The 20,542-nt window shown below is 37.6% G+C and overlaps 1 protein-coding gene across 2 annotated transcripts in view; it reads right to left on the bottom strand.

Annotated features, from left to right (window-relative positions):
- The window catches only part of WDR49 (WD repeat domain 49), a 184,691-nt gene that overhangs the window by 31,914 nt on the left and 132,235 nt on the right, over positions 1-20,542 (bottom strand). For both annotated transcript variants that reach the window (XM_031935245.1, XM_023213507.1), the window contains exon 16: positions 16,773-16,942. In XM_031935245.1, coding sequence (XP_031791105.1) covers positions 16,773-16,942 — 170 coding nt within the window. The remainder of the gene's footprint in view (positions 1-16,772; positions 16,943-20,542) is intronic.

Genomic DNA, 20,542 nt, shown 5'->3' with positions numbered 1-20,542 from the left:
ATCAAACTAGAACTCAGGACTAAGAAACTCAATCAAAACTGCTCAACTACATGGAAACTGAACAACCTGCTCCTGAATGACTACTGGGTAAATAACAAAATGAAGGCAGAAATAAAGATGTTCTTTGAAACCAATGAGAACAAAGATACAACATACCAGAATCTCTGGGACACATTTAAAGCAGTGTGTAGAGGGAAATTTATAGCGCTAAATGCCCACAAGAGAAAGCTGGAAAGATCTAAAATTGACACTCTAACATCACAATAAAAAGAACTAGAGAAGCAAGAGCAAACACACTCAAAAGCTAGCAGAAGGCAAGAAATAACTAAGATCAGAGCAGAACTGAAGGAGATAGAGACACAAAAAACCCTCCAAAAAATCAATGGATCCAGGAGTTGGTTTTTTGAAAAGAGCAACAAAATTGATAGACCACTAGCAAGACTAATAAAGAAGAAAAGAGAGAAGAATCAAATAGATACAATAAAAAATGATACAGGGGATATCACCACTGACCCCACAGAAATACAAACTACCATCAGAGAATACTATAAACACCTCTACGCAAATCAACTAGAAAATCAAGAAGAAATGGATGATTTTCTGGACACTTACACTCTCCCAAGACTAAACCAGGAGGAAGCTGAATCCCTGAATAGACCAATAGCAGCCTCTGAAATTGAGGCAATAATTAATAGCCTACCCACCAAAAAAAGTCCAGGACCAGATGGATTCACAGCCGAATTCTACCAGAGGTACAAGGAGGAGCTGGTACCATTCCTTCTGAAACTATTCCAATCAATAGAAAAAGAGGGAATCCCTCCTAACTCATTTTATGAGGCCAACATCATCCTGATACCAAAGCCTGGCAGAGACACAACAATAAAAGAGAATTTTAGACCAATATACCTGATGAACATCGATGCAAAAATCATCAATAAAATACTGGCAAACCAAATCCAGCAGCACATCAAAACGTTTATCCACCATGATCAAGTGGGCTTCATCCCTGGGATGCAAGGCTGGTTCAACGTACACAAATCAATAAACATAATCCAGTATATAAACAGAACCAAAGACAAAAACCACATGATTATCTCAATAGATGCAGAAAAGGCCTTTGACAAAATTCAACAACCCTTCATGCTAAAAACGCTCAATAAATTCGGTATTGATGGAACGTATCTCAAAATAATAAGAGCTATTTACAACAAACCCATAGCCAATATGATACTGAATGGGGAAAAACTGGAAGCATTCCCTTTGAAAACTGGTACAAGACAGGGATGCCCTCTCTCACCACTCCTATTCAACATAGTGTTGGAAGTTCTGGCTAGGGCAATCAGGCAAGAGAAAGAAATCAAGGGTATTCAGTTAGGAAAAGAAGAATTCAATTGTCCCTGTTTGCAGATGACATGGTTGTATATTTAAAACACCCCATCATCTCAGCCCAAAAATCTCCTTTAGCTGATAAGCAACTTCAGCAAAGTCTCAGGATACAAAATTAATGTGCAAAAATCACAAGCATTCTAATACACCAGTAACAGACAAACAGACAGCCAAATCAGGAATGAACTTCCATTCATAACTGCTTCAAAGAGAATAAAATACCTAGGAATCCAACTTACAAGGGATGTAAAGGACCTCTTCAAGGAGAACTACAAACCACTGCTCAGTGAAATAAAAGAGGACACAAACAAATGGAAGAACATACCATGCTCATGGATAGGAAGAATCAATATCGTGAAAATGGCCATACTGCCCAAGGTAATTTATAGATTCAATGCCATCCCCATCAAGCTACCAATGAGTTTCTTCACTGAATTTGAAAAACCTGCTTTAAAGTTCATATGGAACCAAAAAAGAGCCTGCATTGCCAAGACAATCCTAAGTCAAAAGAACAAAGCTGGAGGCGTCACGCTACCTGACTTCAAACTATACTACAAGGCTACAGTAACCAAAACAGCATGGTACTGGTACCAAAACAGAGATATAGACCAATGGAACAGAAGAGAGTACTCAGAAATAATACCACACATCTACAGCCATCTGATCTTTGACAAAGCTGACAAAAACAAGAAATGGGGAAAGGATTCCCTATTTAATAAATGGTGCTGGGAAAATTGGCTAGCCATAAGTAGAAAGCTGAAACTGGATCCTTTCCTTACTCCTTATACAAAAATTAATTCAAGATGGATTAGAGACTTAAATGTTAGACCTAATACCATAAAAACTCTAGAAGAAAACCTAGGCAATACCATTCAGGACATAGGCATGGGCAAGGACTTCATGTCTAAAACACAAAAAGCAACAGCAGCAAAAGCCAAAACTGACAAATGGGATATAATTAAAGTAAAGAGCTTCTGTACAGCAAAAGAAACTACCATCACAATGAACAGGCAGCCTACAGAATGGGAGAAAATTTTTGCAATCTACTCATCTGACAAAGGACTAATATCCAGAACTGACTCAAACAAATTTACAAGAAAAAAACAAACAACCCCATCAAAAAGTGGGCAAAAGATATGAACAAACATTTCTCCAAAGAAGACATGCATACAGCCAACAGACACATGAAAAAATGCTCATCATCACTGGCCATCAGATAAATGCAAATCAAAACCACAGTGAGATACCATCTCACACCAGTTAGAATGGCAATTATTAAAATCAGGAAACAACAGGTGCTGGAGAGGATGTGGAGAAATAGGAACACTTTTACACTGTTGGTGGGATTGTAAACTAGTTCAACCATTATGGAAAACAGTATGGTGATTTCTCAAGCATCTAGAACTAGAAGTTCCATATGACCCAGTCATCCCATTACTGGGTATATACCCAAAGGATTATAAATCATGCTGCTATAAAGACACATGCACACATATGTTCACTGAAGCACTATTCACAATAGCAAAGACTTGGAATCAACCCAAATGTCCATCAGTGACAGACTGGATTAAGAAAATGTGGCACACATACACCATGGAATACTATGCAGCCATAACAAAGGATGAGTTTGTGTCCTTTGTAGGGACACGGATGCAGCTGGAAACCATCATTTTCAGCAAACTATCGCAAGAACAGAAAACCAAACACCACATGTTCTCACTCATAGGTGGGAACTGAACAATGAGATCACTTGGACTTGGGTAGGGGAACATCACACACCGGGGCCTATTATGGGGTGGGGGAAGGGATTGCATTGGGATTTATACCTGATGTAAATGACGAGTTGATGGGTGCTGACAAGTTGATGGGTGCAGCACACCAACATGGCACAAGTATACATATGTAAGAAACCTGCACGTTGTGCACATGTACCCTAGACCTTAAAGTATAATAATAAAAAGAAAAAACAACAACAAAAAGAAGTAGAAGACTGTAGTTCCAGGCTTAAATAGAGTTTTAAAACATTTTGCAAAAATGCCTTAGTAGGTGATGCAGGAAGGTGATCTACTATGGGATCCACTAGCTTTGGCATCAATACTATGAGAAGGAAAGGCTGTAACTGATCTCCCTTCTCTTGGCTCTGGCTGTGGAAGGGAGGTATGACTGTGACAATCACTCGAGTACCCTCCTAGGCATAAAAAACGAAGTGAAAAATGCTTACAGTAGTGGCTTATACATAGCAGGTCCTTGAGAAAATATTTGATGACTTGACTCACAAACCAATAATTTGTCAATATTTTCACATGATGCTTGTTGGACAGACAACATAGAACAGGGGTAAAGTACTAACTCTGGAGCCTGAATGCTTGCATTTGTATCCCCGGTTCACCTCTTGGTTGATTGACCTTGTTGTGTAAATCACTCAATTTCTCCACCTGTTTTTCAAGTTGTGAAATGGGGATGATAATAGTAGCTATCTCCTAGGATTACAGTGAGAATTAAATGAGGTAAACACATAAAGACCTTAAAACGGGCCCTGAAATATAGTCAGGGCTCAGATGGTATTGGCTACTATCGCTTTCAGCAAGAACGAGACAATATTTTTCACTCAAAGCAGGGAGTTCTAACATCCCCCCACAGCCAGCTCTAATATTCTTGAGAACTATCAGAATGATCAGACAAAAAGTAAAAAGATGTGGCACTCCCCCGAATAATAATTTACTGCTCTAGTATTTTTAAAGTTCAAATTTCAAAAATTGAATATAGCATCACATGCTTTCATTTATCATACAAGGACATAGTATAGTTATTGCCAGATTGCTGGCGAAAGTAGACGGCCAATTCTTCAAGTATTTACATCACATAAAGCCTAATGTAAAATGGGATTTTAATATTTTGTGTTTTTCTTATAGCTATTTATCTATTTTCCAATTTAATTTCTCATGTGAAATCTACTGACAGAATAACTAGGTAATCAAAAGCATGTAAATAACATTAAGTATCAGTTCCCTCCTAACAATAACATGGAATTTAAAACATCATAATTATTTTCCATGTTTAAGAAACATTAATTTGAGGTGTGCCTTCTGCCTTATATAAAATTACTGGGAAACTAGCAGAATTTTTGTTTCATTTCTCATCTGACTCTTTATACTCGTTTCTAATAATGAATCCCTTCCAGATAAGCAATTTTTTAAATGGTAACCAAAGGAAAATGTGTCAGATAATAAAAAAATGGAGTAGTTTATGTTCTTTGTTGTTCTAGAATAAGAATGAAGATCTTGATAAGTGAGAGTTCTACAAATAGATTTTACTTAACATTAGAGACATTAAGAATAGTCTGATAATAGAGAAGCGTATCTGTGAGATGTGAGTGTGTCATATAGGAACTATTCAAAAGGGCTGGGATGTGTTTCTCTTAAGGATGTTAGTCTACTAGACTTCGAGTATCCCTTTCAAATTTATTATTGAATTACTAAAGGTTAATAAACCTGAAAAATGTTTACTTTCTTTTTTTTATTTTATTTTATTTTTATTTTATTATACTTTAAGTTCTAGGGTACATGTGCATAACGTGCAGGTTTGTTACATATGTATACTTGTGCCATGTTGGTGTGCTGCACCCATCAACTCGTCAGCACCCACCAATTCATCATTTATATCATGTATAACTCCCCAATACAATTCCTCCCCCCTCCCCCCTCCCCATGATAGGCCCCAGTGTGTGATGTTCCCCTTCCTGAGTCCAAGTGATCTCATTGTTCAATTCCTACCTATGAGTGAGAACATGCGGTGTTTCGTTTTCTCTTCTTGTGATAGTTTGCTGAGAATGATGGTTTCCAGCTGCATCCATGTCCCTACAAAGGACGCAAACTCATCCTTTTTTATGGCTGCATAGTATTCCATGGTGTATATGTGCCACATTTTCTTAATCCATTCTGTCACTGATGGACATTTGGGTTGATTCCAAGTCTTTGCTATTGTGAATAGTGCCGCAATAAACATACGTGTGCATGTGTCTTTGTAGTAGCATAATTTATAATCCTTTGGGTATATACCCAGTAGTGGGATGGCTGGGTCATATGGTACATCTAGTTCTAGATCCTTGAGGAATCGCCATACTGTTTTCCATAATGGTTGAACTAGTTTACAATCCCACCAACAGTGTAAAAGTGTTCCTATTTCTCCACATCCTCTCCAACACCTGTTGTTTCCTGACTTTTTAATGATTGCCATTCTAACTGGTGTGAGATGGTATCTCATTGTGGTTTTGATTTGCATTTCTCTGATGGCCAGTGAATGTTAGACCTAATACCATAAAAACCCTAGAAGAAAAATGTTTACTTTCACAAAGAATCAAAAACTGTAGTTTAAAACAATAAGATATCATAGCAACACTTTTAAGACAGCAATAACATCCATTCTTGGTTCAAAGGCAGGAAAGCAACCATTTGTATTGCTGCTGCAGGGAGAGCTGATATGTCCAGACAGCAAGATGACCTTCAGCAAGATGACCCAAAGGCCTTTATGCCTTTTGACTCAGCAATTCCTCTTAAAAGAATTTATTCTAACTATGAATTCAATAAAATATTCTAATATGTGTACATGAAGGTATTTCAAGAAGTGTTTTCCCAGTTAAAATTTGTAAATAATCTATGTATTTGAAATAAATAAAATGGTTAAAAAGCTACAAGTCATTATAAATGTTGTTGTCCATGGATATTCATGTTAACTAATATGAAAATGTGCTTACTGTATATTTTGAGTGATAAAACAGGTTATAAACTGAGTCTACTAAGCTCCCATTTTTATAAAATGTACACTTTTTCATTGTGGTAACTATGCCTAAAACAAGGTCTTAAAAGTGAAATGCCTAATGTTAACAATGGCTTTACCACAGGTATTTTCACCTTTTGCTCATTTGTACTTCCAAATTTTCCCATAATAAAAATGTATTATTTTTGGCCAGGCACAGCAGCTCACGCCTATAATACCAGAACTTTGGGAGGCCAAGGCAGGTGGATCACGAGGTCAGGAGTTCAAGACCAGCCTGGCCAACATGACGAAACCCCGTCTCTACTAAAAATGCAAAAGTGAGCTGGGCATGGTGGCACATGCCTGTAATCCCAATATTAATTTTATAATAAGGAAAATTCTGAAACTGTATTTTCTAAATTATTCATTTTATCTATAATTTTCCTATTTTAGATAATTTTACATGAGTCCAGAAAACAAATATTCCTATAAACTAGGAAAAATATATGTCCACCATAGTTTTTTTTTTTACTATTTTATCCCTTCACTTATTTTTTTTTTTAAAGTTTTTTAAAGCTAGTATGAGTTTTGCAGAATCTAGGAAAAGGATAAATCTATTTCTCCATATCAATTGTTAACTTAGAATTAGGCCTTTCTATTAATCTCTTAAATTCTATATTCATCTCCCCAGGACTTAGACTGAAGATAATTCTTTACCATCTACCTACTTCTCACAAATAGTATTATAAAATACTTTCAGACCTGCAAAAACCAGGTATGTGTGTATAAGCCAGAAGATAATATACACCCCAATTTTTTAATCTGCAAAGAGACTCTTAGGTGTTAAAATGAGAAAATAGCTTTAAGACACTTAATTTTTTCTTCATGTTTCTTGTTTCTCCCATTTTCTTTAGACTTTTTCTTTTTTCCTTCATCTTTCTTCCTGTGCACATCCCCCTCTCTAAACATACCCCCACCTGCACATATACACCAAATGTACTTTTTGCCCTGTAGTCTAAATTCTTTCACACATTTATTTTTCTTTCATATTTTTTCATATGGATGAGAGCTAGCATGATTCTCTCCTTGAATTTGCCAATCTGATTAGGTAAAGAGGCACATTCTTCAGAACAATATTTCTTAAAAATAAAATGATTTATAATATTTTCTGTATTAGATGGAAAGCACAAAGGACATTCTACAGCTGATAATTTTATTGTGTTTGTCTGATTTCTGCAAAGGATTCCTGATCATATTCCTGGGAGAACTGAAGGATGTACATGATAATCAATTCTGAGGATATGTTTTTAACCCTTTTTTTTTATTAGTTTAATTCCTAAATGACATTTTTCTATACTATCTCATTATTACAAAATCTTAAAATTATATCAATCCAATCTCATCTGAATTAAATTAAGACAGAAACTTTAAAGATCACAAGTACTTTTTGATGCATTATTTTTCATTTTACAAAATGCTGTACAGTAGAAATAACTTTGCCTCTCACCCCCAGAAGTCTACCAATGCCTGTATAATCTTATAATCAACATGAGAAGACCAGTTTGCTGTACTCCTATTTAATCTGATAGACAGCAAAGCTCCAGTTTTAAGAGGAATCTGTGAACTACAAAACCTATGTATTGGTGAGTGATTGAGCTACCCCCCAGGGAAACCATGTTTTTTCCACGGATCTGTGCAACCCATGAATCAGATCACCTCGTGAGCCCACACCACCAGGGCCTTGGGTTCCAAGCACAGAAGTGTGCAAATTCTTGGTGACCGCTTGGGTTGCAGCCAGTGGCAGCACGCTGGAGACTGCCTAAGACAAGCAACTACCCAGTGGGAGGGGCGGTCACCATCACTGTGGCTCCAATCAGCCGTTTTCCCCTGCCAGTGCTGGGGAGATTGGGCAGTTTGGCCTGGGAGGAATTCCCCACAGGGCAGCACAGTGGCTGTGGCAGATCGTGGCCAACTGCTTCTTTAGGTGGGACCTGAATCCATCCCTCCTCTTTGGGTGGGGCCTCCCTGTGGGAACTTCAGCGATTCTAGTCAGGGGTTTACAGACAGAACTCTGATCTCCCTGGAATGGAGCCCCTGGGGGAAAGAGTGGCCATGGTCTCTGGTTCAGCGGACTTAGTCTTTCCTTCTGTTGGCTCTGAGGAATCAGGGCAGTCGAAACGGGTGGAATTCCTGCCAGTGCAGCACACCCATTCCACCAAGGGACAAATAGAGTGCTTCGTTAAGAGGGTCCCTGATCCCATGCCTCCTGAGTAGGTGAGACCTCCAAACAGGGGTCACCGGACACCTCATTCAGGTCTCTTCTGAGTAGGTGAGACCTCCAAACAGGGGTCACCGGACACTGGGAACATGAGAGTTCCCAGTGGTGTCAGGTCAGTGCCCCTCTGGGATGGAGCTCCCAGGAGAAAGAGCAGGCAGTCATCTTTGCTCTTCTGCAGCCTCCACTGGTGATACCTCTAGGTGCAGGAGGGACCCAGGTAAATAGAGTCTAGAATGGATCCCCAGCAAACTGCAGAAGAGGGGTCTTACAAAGAAAAACAAATAGAAAGCAACAACAGCATCAACAAAAAAGACCCCACAAAACCTCATCCAAAGGTCAGGAGCCTCAAAGATTTAAGGTAGATAAATCCACAAAGTTGAGAAAAAAATCAACACACAAATGCTGAAAATTCAAAAAGCCAGGGTGCCTCTTCTACTCCAAAAGATTGTAACACCTCTCCAGAAAGGGCACAGAACTGGGCTGAGGCTGAGATGGATGAATTGACAGAAGTAGGCTTTAGAAGGTAGGTAATAACAAACTTCACTGAGGTAAAAGAGTATGTACTAACACAATGCAAAGAAGTTAAGAAACACAATAAAACATTACAGGAGCTGTTAACCAGAATAACCAGTTTAGAAAGGAACAAAGATGACCTGAAAGAGCTGAAAAACACAACAAGAGAACTTCACAATGCAATCACAAGTGTCAATAGCTGAATAGTCCATGCGGAGGACAGAATCTCAGAGCTTGATGACTATCTCATTGAAATAAGACAGAAAAGATTAGAGAAAGAAGAATGAAAAAGAACAAATGAAGCCTCCGAGAACTATGAGATTATATAAACAAACCTATGACTGATGGGGGTACCTGCAAGAGATGGAGAGAATGGAAACAAGTTGGAAAACATACTTCGGGATATCATCCAGGAGAACTTTCTCAACCTAGCAAGACAGGCGAACATTCAAATTCAAGAAATCCAGAGAACCCCAGTAAGATACTACATCAAAAGATCAATCCCAAGACACATAATCATCAGACTTTCCAAGGTTGACATGAAGGAAAAAAATTAAAGGGAAGCCAGAGAGAAAGGCCAGGTCACTTACAAAGGAAACCCATCAGACTGACAGCAGAACTCTCAGCAGAAACCCTACAAACCAGAAAAGATTGGGGGGCCAATATTCAACATTCTTAAAAAAAAGAATTTCCAATCCAGAATTCCATATCCAGCCAAATTAAGCTTCATAAGCAAAGGGGAAATAAAATTGTTTTCAGACAAGCAAATGCTGAGGGAATTCTTCACCACCAGGCCTGCCTTGCAAGAGCTCCTGAAGGAAGCACTGAATATGAAAAGGAAAAACCATTATCAGTCAATACAAAAACACACTGAAGTACACAGACCAATGACACTATGAAGAAACTACACTAACAAGTCTGCAAAATAACCATCCAGCATCATGGAGACAGAATCAAATTCGCATTTAACAATATGAACCTTAAATATAAATGGGCTAAATGCCCCAATTAAAAGACACAGAATGGGCTGGGCGCGGTGGCTCAAGCCTGTAATCCCAGCACTTTGGGAGGCCGAGTCGGGTGGATCACGAGGTCAGGAGATCGAGACCATCCTGGCTAACACAGTGAAACCCCATCTCTACTAAAAAATACAAAAAACTAGCCAGGTGAGGTGGCGGGCGCCTGTAGTCCCAGCTATTCGGGAGGCTGAGGCAGGAGAATGGCGGGAACCCGGGAGGCAGAGCTTGCAGTGAGCTGAGATCCGGCCACTGCACTCCAGCCTGGGAGACAGAGCGAGACTCCGTCTCAAAAAAAAAAAAAAAAAAAAAAAAAAGACACAGAATGGCAAACTGCATAAAGAGTAAAGACCCACTGGTGTGCTGTATTCAAAAGGTGCATCTCACATGCCAAGACACACATAGGCTCAAAATAGAGGAATGGAGGAAATTTTACCAAGCAAATGGAAAGTAGAAAAAATGCAGGGGTTACAATCCTAGTTTCTGACAGAACAGACTTTAAACAAACAAAGATTTAAAAAAAAGACAAAGAAGGGCATTACATAATGATAAAGTGTTCGATTCAACAAGAAGAGCTAACTCTCCTAAATATATATACACCCAATACAGGAGAACCCAGATTCATAAAACAAGTTCTTAGAGTCCTACAAAGAGACTTAGCCTCCCACACAATAATAGTGGGAGACTTTAACACCCCACTGTCAACATTAGACAGATCATCGAGACAGAAAGTGTAAAAGATATTCAGGGCTTAAACTCAGCTATAGATCAAGTGGACCTGATAGAGATCTATGGAAATCTCCACCCAAAAACAACAGAATATACATTCTTCTTGGTGCCACATGGCACTTACTCTAAAATTGATGACATAATTGGAAGTGAAACACTCCTCAGCAAATGCAAGAGAACTGAAATCATAACAGTCTCTCAGACCACAGCACAATTCAATTAGAACTCAATATTAAGAAACTCACTAAACACCACACAACTACACAGAAGTTGAACATCATGCCCTTGAATGACTCCTGGGTCATTAATGAAATTAAGACAGAAATTAAGAAGTTCCTTGAAACTAATGAGAACAAAGAGACCACGTACCAAAATCTCTGGGACACAGTTAAAAAGTGTTAAGAGGAAAATTTACAGCACTAAATGCACATATCAAAAAGCTAGAAAGATCTCAAATCAACATCCTAACATCACAATTAATGAACTAGAGAACCAAGAGCAAACAAACCCCTAACCTAGCAAGAAACAAGAAATAACCAAGGTCAGAGCAGAACTGAAGGAGATAGAGACACACACACACAAAAACCCTTCAAAATATCAACAAATTCAGAAACTGGCTTTTTTAAAAAAATTAATAAAATAGATTGCTAGTAAAGTTAATAAAGAAGAAAAGACAGAAGAATCAAATAGACACAACAAAAAAAGATAAAGGGGATATCACCACTTGCCCCACAGAAATACAAACAACCATCAAAAAATACTATAAACACCTCTATGCAAATAAACTAAAAAATCTAGAAGAAATGGATAAATTCCTGGACACAAACACCCTCTCAAGACTGAAGTTGACTCCCTGAATAGGCCAATAATGAGTTCTGAAATTGAGGTAGTAATAAGTAGCTTACCAACCAAAAAAGCCCAGGACCAGAGTGATTCACAGCTAATTCTACCAGAGATACAAAGAGGAGCTGGTACCATTTCTTCTGAAACTATTACAAACAATTGAAAAGGAGTGACTCTTCCCTAACTCATTTTATGAGCTCAGTATCATCCTGATACAGAAATCGGGCCAAGATGAAACAAAACAACAAAAAAAAGAACCTCAGGCCAATATCCCTGATGAACGTCAATGCAAAAATCCTCAATAAAATACTTGCAAAACAAATTTTGCAGCACATCAAAAAGCGTATCCACCACAATCAAGTTGGCTTCATCCCCAGGATTCAAGGCTGACTCAACGTAGGTAAATCAATAAACGTAATTCATCACATAAACAAAACTAAGGACAAAAACCACATGATTACCACAATAGGTACAGAAAATGCTTGCGATACAATTCAACATTTCTTCATGTTAAAAACTCTCAATAAAGTAGGTATTGAAGGTACATATCTCAAAATAATAAGAGTCACTTATGACAAACCCATAGCCAATATCATACTGAATGGGCAAAAGCTGAAGGCATTCCCCTTGAAAACCGGCATAAGACAACGATGCCCTTTCTCACCACTCCTATTCAGTGTAGTATGGGAAGTTCTGCCCAGGGCAATCAGGCAAGAGAAAGAAATAAAGGGTGTTCAAATAGGAAGAAAGGAAATCAAACTCTGTTTGCAGATGACATGATACTATATCTAGAAAACCATATCGACTCAGCCCAAGAGCTTCTTAAGCTAATAAACAACTTCAGCAAAGTCTCAGAATACAAAAACAAAGTGCAAAAATCACAAGCACTCCTACACACAAATAACAGATAATCAGAGAGCCAAATCATAGATGGATTTCCATTCACAATTGCTACAGAGAATAAAATATCTAGGAATACAGCTATCAAGGAAAGTGAAGAACGCTCTTCAAGGAGAACTACAAACCATTGCTCAAGGAAATGAGAGAGGACACAAACAATGGAAAAACTTTTCATGATCATGAACAGAAAGAATCAATATCATGAAAATGGCCATACTGCCCAAAGTTATTTATAGATTCAGTGCTATTCCCATCAAACTACTCTTGACATTCTTCACAGAATTAGAAAAAAAAAAACTATTTAAAAACTCATATGGAACCAAAAAAGAGCCTACATAGCCAAAACAATGCTAAGCAAAAAGAAAAAAGCTGGAGGCACCATGCTGCCCAACTTCAAACTATACTACAGGGCTACAGTAACCAAAACAGCCTGGTACTGGTACAAAAACAGACACATAGACCCATGGAACAGAATACAGAGCTAAGAAATAAGACCACACATCTACAACCATCTAATCTTCAACAAACCTGATGAAAACAAGCAATGAAGAAAGGATTCCTATTTAATAAATGGTGCTAGGAGAACTGAATAGCCATATGCAGAAAATTGAAACTGGACCCCTTCTTTACATCTTATACAAAAATTAACTCAAAATGGATTAAAGATTTAAATGTAAAACCCAAAACTATAAAAACCCTAGAAGAAAATCTAGGCAATATAGTTCAGGACATAGGCACAGGCAAAGATTTCATGATGAAAACATCAAAAGTAATTGCAATTAAAGTAAAAATTGACAAATGAGATATTAAACTATAAAGCTTCTGCACAGCAAAAGAAACTGTCATCAGAGTCAACAGAAAACCTACAGAATGGGTGAAAATTTTTGCAATCTATCCATCTGACAAAGAGCTAGTATTCAGAGTCCACAAGGAACTTAAACAAATTTACAAGAAAAAAAAAAAAAAAAAACATTAAAAAGCGGTCAAAAACATAAACCGACACTTCTCAAAATGAGACATTTATGCAACCAACAAACAGATGAAAAAAGGCTTAACATCACTGATCATTAAAAAAATGTAAATCAAAACCACAGTGAGATATCATCTCATGCCAGTCAGAATGGCAATTATTAAAAAGTCAGGAAACAACAGATGTTGGTGAGTCTGCAGAGAGATACAAATGCTTTTGCACTGCTGGTGGGAATGTAAATTAGTTCACTCATGGTGGAAGACAGTGTGGTGATTCCTCAAAGACCTAGAACCAGAAATAGTATTTAAACTACCATTTGACCCAGCAGTCTCATTACTGGGTATATACCCAAAGGAATTAAATCATTCTATTATAAAGATACAAGCACACGTATGTTCATTACCACACTATTCACAATAGCCAATAAATAGAATCAACCCAAATGCCCATCAATGATAGACTGAATAAAGAAAATGGTGGTACATATACACCATGGAATACTATACAGCCACAAATAGGAATGAGATAATGTCCTCTACAGGGGCATGGATGGAGCTGGAAGCCATTATCCTCTGCAAACTAACTCAGGAACAGAAAACCAAACACCACATGTTCTCACTCAAAAGTGGGAGCTGACCAACGAAAACACATGGACACAAGAAGGGGAACAACACACACTGGAACTTGTCCAGGGGTGGGGCATGGGGAGGGAGAGCATCATGAAAAATTGCTAATGCATGCTGGGTTTAATACTCAGGTTATAGGTATATAGGTGCAGCAAACCTCCATGGCATACATTTACCTATGTAACAAACCTGTACATCCTACACATGTACCCCAGAAATTAAAATAAATTTTTTAATAACCATATATATCAGCACTGATTTGCATAACAAAAAGTTTCCAGGAACAATAGAAAACAAAATTAACTGAAAATGAAGTCAGGAAAGAAGTAAAGAGTTCAAATTGCCAATGTTTGAATCTAGGAAAAGATTGGTTTAAAAAAGTGTTTAGGACGGGAGTGATGGCTCACATCTGTAATCCCAGCACTTTGGGAGGGTGAAGTGGGAGGATCACTTGAACCTAGGAGTTCGAGACCAGCCTGAGCAACATGACGAAACCCCATCTGTACAGAGAAAAAGTGTGCGCGTGCACATGTGTGTGTGTGCAAACTGGGTGTGGTGGCACGCCTGTAGTCCCAGCTTCTTGGGAGGCTGAGGTGGGAGGATTGCTTGAGCCAGGGAGTTTGCTGCTGCAGTGAGCTGTGGTCGCACCACTGCATTTCAGCCGGGCGACAAAGCAAGACAGTCTCAAAAAAAAAAAATGTTTAAAGGATAACTGAGTTTGTCATAAGGAATGGGAAAGTATTATATTGGCTGAAATACTCTTAAACAGGAATCTGTAACACTTGCCTTCACTCTTCTATGCATGTGATGGAAAGAGAAAAAAAAAAAAATGATCTATCTGTGTTACCCTAAGGTAACTTTATTTCTTCATCTGTAAGATTGAGTAGGGTAGGTAGGCGGGGACATTTTCTCCTATGTAAAGTCTTTCCATTCCCAGCATTCTATGATTGTACAGGATTGCTCATGCTAGATTTCTAAATTGAAAATACCCTTCTGCCTAAATGTAAAATGCCACTTGACATTTCTGCAAGCCATAATTCAAGGAAATGGAAGAACAAATACCAAAGTAATTTAGCATAACAGAATGCTAAAGGGGAATTTTTTTCTTCTATCTATCTGTCAGTAGAGGTTCAAAAAGTTTGAAAGCAAAGTAATCTATTGAGATATTTAATACAAAAGTATTTCTACATGCCAACATGAGGTGGTTAGATTCTTTATGTGCAGGGTCACTTTGCCAAGAAGGTAGCTCCAAAACTGATCTTGTGACACTTAAGCCAACATCACTCTAAGATATAAACAAAGGAGGCAGAAACTATACGAGATGATTGCATCAGAGAGAGTCTTATGTGCGAATTGTGACCCACTCCCATTGGAGGGGAGGAAAGCTTTTCTCTTTTTCATTTCTAGCCTCTATTCACATAGCCCAAATAGCTTAATGTAGTCTTCTAGGGTAACAATGAGAGGGACGCAGCAGACCTTTGTCTCACTAACATCTGAAGAAGTCTACAGGCAAAAAGCTGTACCTGGAGTTGCAGGGAGCAGTGGGGAAACAGTGGAAAAGTTGGTGTTGCAAAATGTGAGTTTCCTATAGGCCAAGCAGAAGTTAAACCAGCAGTTGTGCAAGAGGGGAGGCTTGGCAATGTGCAGGACTGTAATAGAAAACACTGTGATGTGTATTACAAGGGGCATGAGCTGTAGGAGGTGAGCCATAAGAAACTAGCCAAAGAGTTTATGAGTTTGGAAATGTGCAATGCAGAGGTCCCTGAGTGGGGTCATCAAAGAACCCTCAACTATATCCCCAGAAAGAAGAGTATGCTGTGCACATCTGCCAAGCCTCCAGAACAGCAATGCTACCTTTTTCCTGCCTCCTAACCCAGCTTTATAGCCTCAATGAAAGGAAAACTGTGACTAGTGAGTTAAAGGGAAGAAGGAAAGACAGTCCTCTCCAGTGTTTCACCTGTTTAACATAGAATGTTACAAAAGCATTGAATTAAAACATGGTGGGAGTTTTATAGAAGAACTATTTTCTTGTCAGCTCTGAGTAAGCTCCATTTCTTTTCTTACATGGAACAGATAATAAATCAAAGGCACCAAAATATTTTTATTATTCTCCAAGTAATAAGCTTGGATATCTATCTCTATGAGAATAAAATAGCCATTTAGCATGAAAGTTAAGTTATGAGAGCATGGTTTAGCAAAAGCATAGAAAACAAAAGAACTAAACTCCTTGACATGAGGGCATAAATGGAGTATAAATATGGGACCTAGCAGAGTGATGTGAAGAGAAGAACATCTGAGCAACATAGAGGCACAAGAAGCCTTAAGGAAATGATGTCTAACTTCAAAGTTAAGCTCTTTGAACTTTTGTCACATAAACCCCTGTGCACTTTATCAAAACCAGGAGTAAAATCTGATACACATTCTAAGATAGATAGATAGATAGATAGACAGACGGACAGACAGTGTTTGAAGAAAGGGGTCAATTTTCACAATTAAATTGATGATGGAGTAGAAATATAAGACTAGATGGCACTTAACACATATCAAGAATCAATGTAGTCAAGAAATAAGAACCAAATATGGCCTTGATAATATAAGTCACTCATCCATACATACCTACCAACACCCCAAATTTTGGAGAAATCTTGAGGTAGTCACTGTACATTCCACAGAGGACAGAAGGAAGTTTGGACCAATCTTATCTATGTCTTACCTAGACTCCAGTTGACATCTGGCTAATGTTCAAAATTACTTACTTGTATGTTGAGTCATCTTTGTTTCTCTTATTAAGTAGAGAATGTTCTGTTGGGTCTAAACAAGATTCCTCCTTAGAAAATAAAGAAATTTCCTTTTGAATCTCACTTTCCACTAAATTGGTATCTCTTTTAGGAAGGAAAAGGTAGTTTTCAATATGCCAGTGCTTTGCCTGAAAAAAACGAAAACATCTTTTATTTTTATGAAATTTATTTTCTTCAAACATTTACGTGTGTTTACCATGTGCTAGATTACTAATTAAAGTCCTGGGGTGGGACACACAAGAAGATGAAAATGACATGACTCTTCTCCACAAGAAGCTTACAGTTTTACAGGGGAAATGAAAGAGATTCATGTACCTTTAATAAAGGTAGAAAATGAGATGTGTCATAAGAAACAATGAAAAGATAATAATGAACTACAAGAAATTTTTTACCATTCCTATTTTAAAATTCTGAATAGCCAGATGTATATTTACTAAAAACAAAACAAAGCTTTTGTTAAAGAATTGCCACAGTTATTTTTCCCTCAACTACTTTATTTGCATGTTACCTCCTTAAAATGTTTTCAAAAGCCAGTTCAGTTATTAAATATTATTTTCAGTTATTAAATATTATTTTCTAAAAATTATGTGTTTTATAATAATTTTCACAGATTTAGGCTACATTTCTTAAAATGCATTCATCTAGCAAAAGTTTCCCTTTAACAATCTATTTTATGTTTTAAATACAGAGCCGATTTTCTCATCTTATATCAATTCACTTCATGCACACAGAATGTTCCAAAGAATGCAGCCTGTGAGATACGAGGGGAACCGTAGGCATCCTGCAGATATTTGGCTGGTCTGCAAATTGATCAGCCTTGTCATAAGCGTTTGCAGAATAAAATGCCTACAGGGCCAGTCAAATAATATCAACGAATGAATTGAACCTAACACAAGAAAATAAATGGGTAATAAATAGTAAATAAAACTCACCCTCAGTATTTAAGGCAATAAAAAAATTCAAGGACTACACTGAATTAAAGAGAACTCATTTTACATAAAGGCTATAGTTACTCTTAAGGAATGATGTATGTTCTTTTGTTTTTTGTTTCCACTTTAAGTTCTGGGATACATGTGCTGAACACGCAGGTTTGTTACATAGGTATACATGTGCCATGGTGGTTTGCTGCACCTATCAACCCATCATCTAAATTTTAAGCCCCACATGCATGAGTTATTCACCCTAATGCTCTACCTCCCCTTTCCCCTCACCCTCCGACAGGCCACAATGAGTGAAGTTCCTCTCCCTGTGTCCGTGTGTTCCAATTGTTCAACTCCCACTTATGAGTGAGAACATGCGGTGTTTGGTTTTCTGTTCCTGTGTTAGTTTGCTAAGGATGATGGTTTCCAGCTTCCTCCATGTCCTTGCAAAGACATGAACTCATCGTGTTTTATGGCTGCATAGTATCCCGTGTTGTATATGTGCCACATTTTGTTTTTCCAATCTATCATTGATGGGTATTTGGATTGGTTTCAAGTCTTTGTTATTGTAAATAGTGCTGCAAAAATCATACATGTGCATGTGTCTTTATAGTAGAATGATTTATAATCCTTTGAGTATATACTCAGTAATGGGATTCCTGGGTCAAATGGTATTTCTGATTCTAGATCCTTGACGAGTTGCTACACTGTCTTCTACAATGGTTGAACTAATTTGCACTCCCACCAACAATGTAAAAGCATTCCTATTTCTCCACATTCTTGCCAACATCTGTTGTTTCCAGACTTTTTAATGATTGCCATTCTAACTAGTGTGGGATGGTATCTCATTATGGTTTTGATATGCATTTCTCTAATGACCAGTGATGATGAGGTTTTTTTCATATGTTTGTTGGCCACATAAATGTCTTGTTTTGAGAAGTGTCTGCTCATATCCTTCACTCAGGTTTCGATAGGTTTGTTTGGTTTCTTTCTCGTAAATTTGTTTAAGTTCCTCGTAGATTCTGCATATTAGACCTTTGGCAGATAGATAGATAGATTGAAAAATTTTTCTCCCATTCTGTAGGTTGCCTGTTCACTCTGATATTTTCTTTTGCTGTGCAGAAGCCTTTTAGTTTAATTAGATTGCATTTGTCAATTTTGGCTTTTGCTGCAATTGCTTTTGGTGTTTTAGTCTTGATATCTTTGCCCATTCCTATGTCCTGTATGGTTTTGCCTAGGTTTTCTTCCAGGGTTTTTATTGTTTTAGGATTTACATTTAAGACTTTAATCCATTTTGAGTTAATTTTTGTATAAGGTGTAAGAAAAGGGTTCAGTTTCTATATTCTGAATAAGGCTAGCCAGTTTTCCCAGCACCATTTATTAAATAGGGAATGATTTCCCCATTGTTTGTTTCTGTAAGGTTTTTCAAAGATCAGATGGTTGTAGGTGTGTGGTGTTATTTCTGAGGCCTCTGTTCTATTCCATTGGTCTATATATCTGTTTTGGTACCAGTACCATGCTTTTTTGATTACTGTAGCCTTATAGTGTAGTTTGAAGTCAGGTAGCATGAGGTCTCCAGCTTTGAGACCTCTAGTTTGAAGTCAGGTAGCATGAGGTCTTTTTGCTTAGGATTGTCTTGGCTATAAAGGCTCTTTTTTGGTTCCATATAAAATTTAAAGTAGTTTTTTCTAGTTCTGTGAAGAAGGCCAATGGTAGCTTCATGGGAATAGCATTGAATCTATAAATGACCTTGGGCAGTATGGCCATTTTCACGATATTGATTCTTCCTGTTCATGAGCATGGAATGTTTTTCCATTTGTTTGTGTCCTCTCTGATTTTCTTGACCAATGATTTGTAGTTCTCCTTGAAGACGTTCTTCATGTCCCTTGTAAGTTGTATTCCTAGGTATTTTATTTTCTTTGTAGCAATTGTGAATGGGAATTCACTCATGATTTGGCTCTCTGCTTGTCTATTATTGGTGTATAGGAATGCTTGTGATTTTTGCACATTAATTTTGTATCCTGGGACATTGCTGAAGTTGTTTTTCAGCTTAAGGAGTTTTGGGGCTGAGACGATTGGGTTTTCTAAATATACAATCATGTTGTATGCAAACAGAGACAATTTGACTTCCTCTCTGCCTATTTGAATACCTTTTGTTTCTTTCTCTTGCCTGATTGCTCTTTTTTAAGAGAAATGAGAAACTTGAATCTTTACTGAAATCTATTACTGTTTAAATGTGGGCAACTAAATCAAATTTTAATTATTCACTGGATGAAGAGACACAATCAAAGTCACTGGACATCAAATCAATCAGATGAGGAGAGTTGCCAGTACATAAACTCTGCCTAGCATAACAGTAGTTAGTGCACAAAGAGGGGCACTGAAGAATTTCAAGCATCATTTGAATTTCTTCTTATCTCACAATCACCTGACAGCTTCGTGAGATAAACATGCATTCATGAATAAATCCTCTTCACTCCTATTTCTCCAACTCTAGAAATAGACATACCACACAACTTACTTTTAAAAATCTAACCTGAAAACCAGCCTAAGCCCAATAGCTATGTTATAAAAGGGATTCTAAGTTTTGTTTTGTTTAAAAAAAAAAAAAAGGCCCTTCTCTCCTCTCTCTTTCCTTTCCCTCTTTTCCTTTCCCCTTCCTCTCCTTTCCGTTTCCTCTTCCCCACACTCTTTACTCTACATCCTGGGACTAATGGCACCTATATTCAAGACAGCTTGATAAAAGTAAATCCTTTAAAAAAAGAAGAAGAAGAAGAAGAAGAAGAAGAAGAAGAAGAAGAAGAAGAA

The sequence above is a fragment of the Piliocolobus tephrosceles genome, chromosome 2, assembly GCF_002776525.5.
Source record: "Piliocolobus tephrosceles isolate RC106 chromosome 2, ASM277652v3, whole genome shotgun sequence".
In the NCBI taxonomy this organism is placed as follows: domain Eukaryota; kingdom Metazoa; phylum Chordata; class Mammalia; order Primates; family Cercopithecidae; genus Piliocolobus; species Piliocolobus tephrosceles.
The sequence above is the reverse complement of the archived record's forward strand: the minus strand, read 5'-3'. Positions and strand labels throughout refer to the sequence as shown.